The following is a 10644-nucleotide window of genomic DNA, read 5'->3' on the forward strand; positions in this document are numbered from 1 at the left end:
TTTTATGTATAAATATGGTATGGATGTATGGGTTGAGTTGAGACTAACAGAGAGGGTGCTCTCCATTGAGAGAAGGAAGGAGTTTCCAATGTGTGATGAGATAGTGAGAGCTACACTAAGATGTTTACAGTAACCCACTCTATTGACATTGACATTAGAGACATTAGATCAAGTGATAGTTCTTTCTCTTTTATCCACTTTACTCATTTTTTTTTGATTATACAGTCCACTACAAATTATGAAAGAGATTTTATTTTGGACTTAAAAACCCAATTTCACCCCTATATTTGATCAAGCTGATAAGAAAGTCTTACATTCTTGAATTCAATACTATATTTTATAAGTAAAGGAAAATTTCTCTTTTAATGGCTCTACTCTACTATCAACGTTCAACATTTTTTCATCATACGGTCTACTATGAGCTATAAAAAAGATTTTATTTTAAACTTAAAAAACCGATTCCATCCCTATACTTGATCAAGTTAATAAAAGAATCTTACATTCTTACATCTAATATTTTATAAGGGAGTACACCAATTCTATTCATTGTTGTTAAACATTGATAGTTAAGTGAAGAAAAGAAAGACCATGACTTGAATAGGATTGGTGTACTCTCTTATAAAATATCAACAATGATAGGCGGTCCGAAAATTCATTGCTCGAATAGCTCGAAACATCCAAAACGACGTCGTTTTGAGTGTAAAACGACGTCGTTTTGACACATTTGAACCATTCGAGCCACACAAATTCGGCCCACCAAACATTTTTCAATGTTTAATATTTTTTTTAAGGTGTAACCAACTATGAAGGGTTGATATTTTTTTGAGTGTAACCATCTTATAAGTCACTCCCTTCAAGACTTAAACTGCAAAGTCGCACTCATTTGATCCCAAACTTACATAAATGCATCCGATCTCATACTCAATGCAAGTGCACCTGATTCCGTACTTCCAAACTTACATATATGCATCCTATCTCATACTGCATCTGATTCCATACTCGATGTAGTAATTGTCTTTGATACCACATAATAATACATACTCCACGAGCAAAACTCATTCTCAGTAACTATGGGCATGTTTGATTGGCTGAATTAAAGCATGAGATTGGAATTATTAATCCGTGAGTCCAATTATCTTATGTTTGTTTTAACATTTTGGTTTAGGATTATTAATTCAATGGATAATTAATCCAACAAAATTATAGAATTATTAATAATAGGGTAGGGGTGAGATTATTAAACCCATGAATAATTTATCCTATTAATCCAATTGGATAGTGAATACTACACTAATTTGATAGGATTATTAATATCTCACTATTAGTCTTGTAAATCAAACTTGACCTAAGAGACTAATAACATTCCTTCTAATCACAATGCAAGCAGAAAGCCAATTTTGTATTTTTATCCAATAACATAAACACACACAAAATTATCCAGAAAATTACTCTTATCATATTCAATCAATACATTCCTTCTAATCACAATGTAAGCAGAAACACCCACAAAAATATCCAGAAAATTACTCTCTCATATTCAAGTGTAGCCTTACGCCCCACTTTTGAAATAATTGCCAAACCAAAAGAGTAACAATTTCAGGCTATAACATGGCCAAGCACTCCAAAATATTTACAACCAAAACCCAGTTAAAGCCATGGAGGAGAGAATCACAATTTGCAAACAAGCTCATAATAAGATTCCAAGATGGGCATAAATGACCATTATCATTTTGTTGATGGAATGGAAATCATGAGATCACCAAGTTCTTAATACATAAACCCCAAATTAATAAACGAATTAAACAAGAAAAACAAAAGCAGAGAAAGCTAAGGCATGCTAGCTATAGCTCTCCTATGGTTGGACAACTTGTATCTGTTGCTGCTGATGCTGCATTTTCTTCTGCAGATTGACCTGGGAACATGATCGAACCGCTTCTCCAGATAGTGGGACAATGGGGATGTTATCGCAGTTGCATATCTCGATCATGAAGCCATCCGGGTCGTGGAAGAACAGTTGATCGACGTGAATCCCGCCTTCCTCCACCATCTGCCTCATGCATTCGATTCCCATTTCCTTCAGCTTCTTCTCCACCACTGCCATGATCTCACACTGCAATGACACAGAAAACACACCACGTATCGTTTAACTAATCTGACAGCAAGTTCCACATTCTGATCACTAAGTTGCTTAATCTCATATACTGTATACAATACTCTAATTAATTAAAGAGAAATACTGCGTCTCCCAATTCATCATTCCCAATTACACCTCAAACGGGGAATTTAAGGATGCAAAATTAAAAGGATGTAACACCACTCGGTATACCAAGATCAACAATTCTACATACTCTAATTTATCACCTTTAAATAACTCTAAATAGCTCTAATGATGTAGCATTGTTTGAAATATTATTAGGGTAGATTTTAAGAATAATAAATAAGGTGTCTCAAGTATTTTTTATACCCAGATATCAACTCATGGACAGTCTATACTACCTCAAATTCTGCACAAGTTGTAATTCTCAAATCAAAATAGGAAATTGTTATGCATCAAAATTCCATTCATTCTGTTTGATTTAGTTTTTAAAAACTGTTTTTAAATTTTTTGTTTTTCAAAATTTTAATCAAATTCTTATTTCAACCTATTTTAATTAAAAAAAAATTAAATCTGAAAATAAACCAGAAATTAAAAAATTATTAAGTATGTTATTTTTTGGGTACCTATTGAACCTTGAAAGTAAAAAAAATTAATTAAAATATTAAAAAATTACCAAAAAATATGGAAAATAAAAAATTCAAACATCTACTTTCATCATAAAGTCAAACAAAATGATTATTTTTAAACCTATCAGAACAGCATATTGTACACGTCTTGTTATGTCAATTCACAAGTTAAATTTTAAAAAAAAAAAAAAAAAAAAAAAAAACAAAATCAATTTTTTCTCTGTGTTTTTGGCATGCAACCTAAAAAAGCCAAAAAAAGTTGGAGAGAATCATCCTTGTCTTCATGTTGGGTTCCTTCTGTAACTATTCAGATACTGATTATTGTCATCATCCCAAGTTAGTTCAAGAAACTGACAAATTACATATAAATATATTGAAAATAATAAAAACATATTACAATTGATCAGATTGAAACTTGAAAGTACCTGGAATGAAATATGATTGTCCTTGGGGTCGATTTTGCTTTTCTTCATCATATGTTCTGGGTCTTCTGATTGCAAAAGATGTATTCCAATTCCATAACTGAACAACCTACATTAAAACCCAGAAACCCAAATCAATCAAATCAACAACCAAAATATTTTCCCGAGAAAATTAAAAAGAAAGTAGGAACTCCATTATTCTAAGTGGGTTTTTTTCTTACCAAGCTCCATCAAAATTAAATGAGTTGGGTCTTCTCACTGGGACGAACCCAAGAACATTCGTGTAGAAATCGATGGATTTCTCGAGTGATCTACAAACAAGTGAGACGTGATTCAGAGAGGTGAGCCGCAAAGGGTTTTCCAAATTTTCCTTCATTTTCTCAAGAAAGTTCAAAATTCAAGATTCTCTCAAGAAAGTTCAAAATTCAGAAAATAAAGATTGCCGGAACAGAGAAGAAGAGAGAATCAGACACTAAAAAACACAGAGAGAACAGAGAGATTGAGAAAAGTTGCTGAGATAGTCACGGAATTCTATGAAATTGAAAGGGTAGGGCTTGGTTTATATAGACGACGTGATAGGCCTTCATGTCCACCACGTATCCATGCTTTCATGTACACGTGTCAGATATACTAGGAGACATTTGACATGTTGCTGACTCAGATCATGAGACCTACCACCGACCGAGTAATTGTCATGGGTGCGAGTTTCATATTGGAAAATGTCATGATGTTAAATAATTTATCAAACCTTTTAGATGGTTAACACAAATTTATGTGTGGAATATGAGAGGTTTAATAAAAAATTTAATAAATTATTTAAAAATCTTAATATAGATCTTTTATGTTAGTGTAGGCAATCATTAATAATAATTGTTTTTTATTTTTATTTTTTATGATCAGGGGTTCAAATTAGTTTATGTGTGACTTTGACTAGTCCCAAAACGTGCCGTGGCTCCAAGGAGTCTACATAATTATATAGCCTACAAACTAAAAAATGATAAAAAAAAATAAAAATAAAACGATATTATTGGATAAACATATAATTACGTGATCTTCTTGACTTGTATAATAATTTTTGCTTACAATAATATTATATCTCACTAATTTTGAAATTCTAAAACCAACTTTCAATAACATGATAAGATGTAGCTTATGGCATATCACTTGGGTTAGTAGTCAAAATTGGGGTTGAAAATATTATTTTTTCATATTTACCACTTCCATGCTTGACACGTTCTCGTTCACAAAATTCAATCACAACTTCCTCTTATGAGGTTGGGTTTACACATTTGGTAGGAACCATTTAATTTGAGGTGGTTATATTCGATTTTAAGATTGAATTTTGTACATTTAATTTTTTTTAATAATTTTTTTACACATCCTTAGTTTTTTACCATTAAGAATTTTAACAATAATTATTAAAGAATTAATAAAAATAAATAATATTATATTCAAAACATATATATATATATATATATAAAATTCTATTATGAGGTGTCAATGGTTAGTTTCTTTATAAATTCAAATGTAAGTTAAATTTGCTTTATTAATAAACTACATGATAATTATTAAGAACCAATCTCCAAATATTTTTTAGATTGGGTTACATGAAGAAGCATCTTTTGCGTGAGACAACCCAAAAATCATGGTGCTAAGCAACACCCAACGTTGAATCCTCATGAGATGTTGATTAGAGCGAACTTCTAAAGCGGTGAGTGTGAATGTTGTAGGTTTGTAATTTTATATTTAACCTTCCACATGATTTGATGATTAGGCACTTGAATGAATGAACAAAAAATCATTTAATATTTTTGGTCAAAAGTTTTGTTATGTTATTATTTGATGTGATAGTTACTAAATTGTGAGTAACATTAACTAGCATTTACTTCTTTACCCTACAATGGTTTTTGTTTGGAAAGTAGTTATTTTTTAGATTTTTTTTGACTATTTAATTATTTTAATAAGTTATTTTAATTTGTATGTTTGGAAAGATGGGCAGAAATTTTTTTGAAAGGTGAATATTGGAAAAGTGTTTGAAATGATGTTTTCATATGAAATTACCAATCTGCCCCTGCATGTGTCCATGTACTGTTCCAACAGGAAAACGATTGTTTGTACGCTGAAGTGGCAGTGCGTGAATTTAGACGCTGCTTTTTAATTTTTTGTTTTTTTTAACAGAATTTGGACGCAGCTTGTAACCGCTAAAATGAGGCAATTCGGCACAAAATTCAAAATCTTTAATTTGTGAATTATAAATAAATTTTAAAAGAGCAATAAAAAAAGAAAAAAAAATTTATAACTTGTAAACAATTGGCATATTATGTAGTGTATCAACATACCTTCCGACATTATTTTAAACTTTACCCATTATACAAATTATAAATTTTTAAAAATTTAACAATTATTAGTAATCATCTGTTACCAATTGTTGCATATACAATTATTTATTTGTTTGATAGGTAACTTGTAATTATAAATAAGAATTAAAAAAAAATTGACAAACTTCTTACAAATTCAACTTTTAATTCTATCAATTACAAATTTGAGATTATTATAAATTTGGGCAACATTGGAATTTTAATTAAAAAAGTAAAATATCCATGCAGTTACAAAATTGTCCTAAATTTGAATTGTCCCCACACAAATTACAAATACAACTATAATTATTAGTCAATTTGCCGACAACTTTTACGTTTAATTATAGAAATTACGAATTGTAATTAATTCCTAGTTCAATTTATGGAGGTATCTCATGCACAGTTCATAGGACAGAGTTGAAGGCATGGTTTCTCATCATATGCATCAAGCATTCGTACCCACGAATAAAAAACATTTGTAACCGTCATTTAACAACAAATGACCATTACTTTGCATACTGTACTCTCCGCACGGTATTTCAAGAAAAAGTTAAACAACATACAAATTTATTATTCACTAAATATGAACAAATTAATTTGTGTCTCTTCACATTAATGTCAAGCTTTGTTGTTAATTTTTTTGTAAATTAATACAACAGTGTTTAAAACAAAAATCTGGGCAAAAACTTCAGCAAGAACTCTATTTAACCAAAAATTACACTATGTTTGGGAACTTAAGAGAGAAGAAAAGAAATGATTACTTAAGTAATAAAAAAAAAGAAATAAAATGATTGTGATTTCTCTCATTTTTGTTTGGATAAGGAAGAAAAAAAAAAAAGAAACGATTGTGATTTCTCTCATTCTTGTTTGGTTAGGTTTCATTAAGAGAAAAGAAAAGAAATTATTTTATATTATATTACCAAAATAACCTTTTTATATTTTCAATCATTTTATTTCTTTTATTTTTATAGGGACAAAATAGGTATTATGAAAATAGTGGTTTCTTTTCTCTCCCAATCTCTCCACTTTTGGGAAGATTGAAAATGAGGCTCATAAGAGAAATGAGTTTCTCTCAATTTCTTTCCATTTCTTCTCATTTCTCTATACTTAGTGTTGGAAATGGTAGAAAAATTCTGGGTAAAACTAGAATTCTTTCTCAAGTTTGGTCTATTTTTTAGGTGGGCCCCGAGTGTCGATTTACTCGGGTCAAAGTGGTAACGCGTTCTATGCCGCGTTGTGATTTACGTGGTATATTTGGTTGCTCAAAACCATTACCGAGTGAATGGAAAATTGAAGCCAAAGTGTGCTCCATGGAAATAGAGTTTTGGTGGAAATTTCTTAAGGTTGTAAATTGGCTTGTCCCACATTGATTTGGTGGGAAGTTTTGAAAGAGTTTATAAGGCTTGGGTGAGATACTTGGGGTGTGCCCCAAGGGGTACCCAAGTGTTTTAGAGGGAAAGGTTATGGGCAAAATGGGCTAGACCCATCGGACCCAAAAATCACCACACACGCACGTGCCGCCGCCGTCCATCGGGCGGGCTGGCCTGGGCGCTGGTGTGTGGTCTTTTTGGGCCAAAAACATTTGAATTTAATTTTATTTTTTGGTAAAATAAAATTCAGAATTCAAATTAAACTGGTTTGGATTTATTGTTCATCCAAATAGGGCCCTTCCCGTTTTCAAACAGAATTAAACTGGTTTGGATTTATTGCTCATTCAAACAAAGCCCTTCCCGTTTTTATCTGTTTGAATTATTAACCCAACAGATTCAAATCTGTTTAAATTTGAAACTAACAGGTTTCATACCTGTTCAATTCAAAACCAAGAGCCACCTTTACATCTATAAATAGACTAGCCTCCCATTTGGATTTCACTCCAATTTTCGTACTCCATTCTCTGCTTTAAATCTCTGCATTTTGCTGCATCTTATTTCTGAAAGAAAGAATGTAAACACTTTGTGTGTTCGACGAACGATTAAATTGTAGTGTTGCTTTTATTCGTTGATAAGATCATTTTATCCTGGGAGATAGACGTCCAAATTCTGATAGCACCGTAGAGAGGACAAATCTGTCTTAAGGACACAGTGTTAAACACTGAACTTGATCAGAAAAGTTATTCAGATAAATTAACCAAGTAAGTTGTTTAATTTTATTCTGTTTTTATTTGTTTATTTAATCAGATTTTATTTTTTGTTTTTGTAACAAAATAAAATCTGTGGTTTTATTTATTTATTTATTATTTAGAGTTTGATTTTTGTAATCAAACAAATTCTCTCATTTTCTTTATTTCTTTATATTCTTCTTGTTGTTTTGTACACAACAGAATTTAATCTATTTAAATATAGTGAAAATTGTCCTACACTTAGGTTATCCAAATAAATAAGAGAAATACATATCACTCCATTTCTTTTCTTTTCTCCCCAAATCACTCAATCCAAGCATAGTGTTAATTCCTATTTCATAAATCCGTGTTACTAACAAAAACAGATTTCGGAATTTAATAGTTTTTAAAAATGTTAATTTATATTTTCAACTCCTAACAAAATTATTAAAATACCAGAACCATCCATGTCCGCGGAACAAATTGTCAAGAACAAATTATGGGAAGAAAAACAAAAAACAAAAACATAGCACAGGCATCAATGTTTGAAGAAAAGATTTTAAAGAACTTTAAAAACAGAAAAATAAAATTAAATTCAGCATGACAATCTGTTTGACGAATAACTTTGTGTTCTTCTAGGATGTTTTGCTAAACTTTTTCGTGCAACAACATGTCAAAAAGCAAAGTTCGAAATACAAAGGAAAAAAAAAAATGGGCAAAAAAGATTATGACCAGATCGACAAATCTACCACCAAATACCATCAGTAGGGAGCAAAACACAGAAGGATCTTCAACATCGGAATGAAAAACTAGCAAAACTGAGTTAACAAAAGCTAGAAAAAGATGTAAAATCGGGTCAGTTCATTTACTTGTCGTAGTTCTTCGTCGATCACGTGGTCTGGAAGGGAGAGCTCCGCTGGGCAGAGATCTGCTGGAGAGAGATCCATGACAGGGAGTCTTCTTTCTTCTGTCGGTAAGTGAGAAGTGACAGAGAGTCTGCTTTCTTCAGTCGGTAAGTGAGTTCTTTCTTCAGTCGGTAAGCAAGAGATGAGAGAGACGATGGAAGATGAGTTGGAGAGTTATGACAATTGGATTGAAGAGTTATGACAAGTTCAAACATTCAAAGGGTAAAACGATAATTTCACCTTATAGTGCAACCTAACTGTACACAACCTCAACAACAAGAGATTTTTTGACTATTTTAAAAAAAGAGGCTACAATAGCCTATTACACCGTTTCGCAAACAAAGTCAATATACAATAGTTTTAAGAAATAAATTTTAGTAGATTAATTCGTATATTGTCGGACAATGAGTTAATAAAATGATGTATCAAAGTAAAAAAAAAAAATAGACTATAAAATTTAAAAAATGTTCTTAATAAATACACTTTTATAAATAAAATAAATATTTACTTTTTGAGAGAACAATTTTGGTGATAAGAACATGTTGGAAAAAATCATTAGTGTAAAAAAAATGGTTGGAAAAGTCGCCCGTGATGATTGGCGGTGGTTGATGATAGTAAGGTGGACAGATAAACGACATGTATAGATAAATAAATAACTAAAATTTGGACATATATGTATGCTTTGGACAAATAGATGTTCTTTTAGCTAAAAAAAAATTAAAATTAGACATGTAGTCTGACTTTCCCTTTTAAAACCTAATATAAAATTGGGATAGTGGCTTAACATTCTTTAGGAATGAAATTTGTTTTACACATTTGTAGTGGATTTTTGTTTTTGCCAGTGGGTGTTTGGCACTCCACCCCGACTAATTTTTGGATTACATATAATTTCTCTGTTTTATGAAAAATGAGTGAGACCTCTAAAAAAAGAGCTCTAATGGAGTATTAATTTGTCTTTTTCTTCCTCATATTTTGTCTTTTACCTCACTATTTTTTTTTTTTTAAATTTATATGTGCGCTAGCTCATTAGAGCAGCTGCAGTGTAGCTCTAATTAGAGCTCTGCAGCACTACTGCTGTTTTATATACACTAATTAATTATCAAGTCAAAACATATTCAAGTCAAAACAATAGGGTAACCTTAAAATAGTGATGAGGGGGTCTCTACCCCAATTAATTAATTCCTTAACTACAGGTAGGGTTTTCTTCCATATAGTGGTGCTCCAGAAAAAATCATTTGGAATTTTAGGGATTACAATAAAATTATAAAGATTTTCAAGGGGCAAAAATGTTAATTTCTATTATAAATACTCAAAATAGAGCATGGGCAAAATGAGAGTTTTGTGAAGTTTAGGATGGAAGGTAAACTTATATAAATTTCGGAGGGGTCATAGAATTTCAAGGGACCAAAATAAAACCATATAAATTTTGTAAGGGTCAAATGCTATTTTTTTTTTCCCCTTCTTATAAATACTTAAAATAGGCTTGGTCAAATAGTATTTTTTGTTCCCCCCGTCAGCCTAAAATTGGTAATTATCTAAAAAGACAAAAACAAATATAAAATTTAAGGACCGTGCTAGGGAGCTCGAAAGCTTCCCCCCCGAATCCCCCTAATTTTGCGACAACGCCATTTTTGATTTTTTTTTTTTTTTTTTTTTTTTTTGTAGAAGAAGGAAGATCAGAGAAGGAAGAAGAAGAGGCTGCGAGGCAGAGGCTGCGACGACGATCGGCGGAGGCGGGGCTGCGACGATGGGGCAGAGGCGGCGGCGGGCGGAGGGCTGCGACGACCTGCCTTCTCTCTCTCTCTCTTTCTCTCTCTCTCTCTCTCTCTCTCTCTCTCCCTCTCCTCTCCCTCTGTTTCAGCCTGCATGACGAAGAAGACGAAGAAAAAAAAAAAAAACCGAATGCCCAAAACGACGTCATTTTGGGCATTCGGGGGATTAGGGGGGAGAAGATTCGAGCTCTGAAACATTATCCAAAATTTAATTATTGATCTACTTTTTAACTTTCATATATTTAACTATTAGTATTTCTTGATTATGATTATTCAATGATCCTAAGATTTGTGTTTTAATCAATTCCAACCGACAATAGAAGTTGTGAAAGTGATTGTAAATGATGGGTCCTTTCTTACTTGGTT

The 10644-nt window shown here is 31.7% G+C and overlaps 1 protein-coding gene across 1 annotated transcript; it reads right to left on the reverse strand.

The window, feature by feature from the left end:
• Positions 1-1706: 1706 nt before the first annotated feature.
• Positions 1707-4301, reverse strand: LOC114312824 (glyoxylase I 4). Its single transcript, XM_028259111.2, has 3 exons — positions 3368-4301; positions 3150-3255; positions 1707-2110 (listed from the first exon to the last, which is right to left on the reverse strand). The coding sequence occupies exons 1-3, from the start codon at positions 3520-3522 to the stop codon at positions 1853-1855; spliced, it is 519 nt and encodes a 172-aa protein (XP_028114912.1). The 5' UTR covers positions 3523-4301; the 3' UTR covers positions 1707-1852.
• Between the last annotated feature and the right edge of the window lie 6343 nt (positions 4302-10644).

Source organism: Camellia sinensis, chromosome 15 (genome assembly GCF_055761805.1).
Source record: "Camellia sinensis isolate YWXY chromosome 15, ASM5576180v1, whole genome shotgun sequence".
Classification (NCBI taxonomy): domain Eukaryota; kingdom Viridiplantae; phylum Streptophyta; class Magnoliopsida; order Ericales; family Theaceae; genus Camellia; species Camellia sinensis.

Bases quoted from the DNA above. Each gene is read 5' to 3' on its own strand.
- LOC114312824 (XM_028259111.2), bottom strand. From the start codon at position 3,522: ATGAAGGAAAATTTGGAAAACCCTTTGCGGCTCACCTCTCTGAATCAC. The intron at 3,256-3,367 runs GTAAGAAAAAAA...GTTTTAATGTAG, and splicing joins TTTAATTTTGATGGAGCTTG to GTTGTTCAGTTATGGAATTG. The intron at 2,111-3,149 runs GTACTTTCAAGT...GTGTCATTGCAG, and splicing joins ACAATCATATTTCATTCCAG to TGTGAGATCATGGCAGTGGT.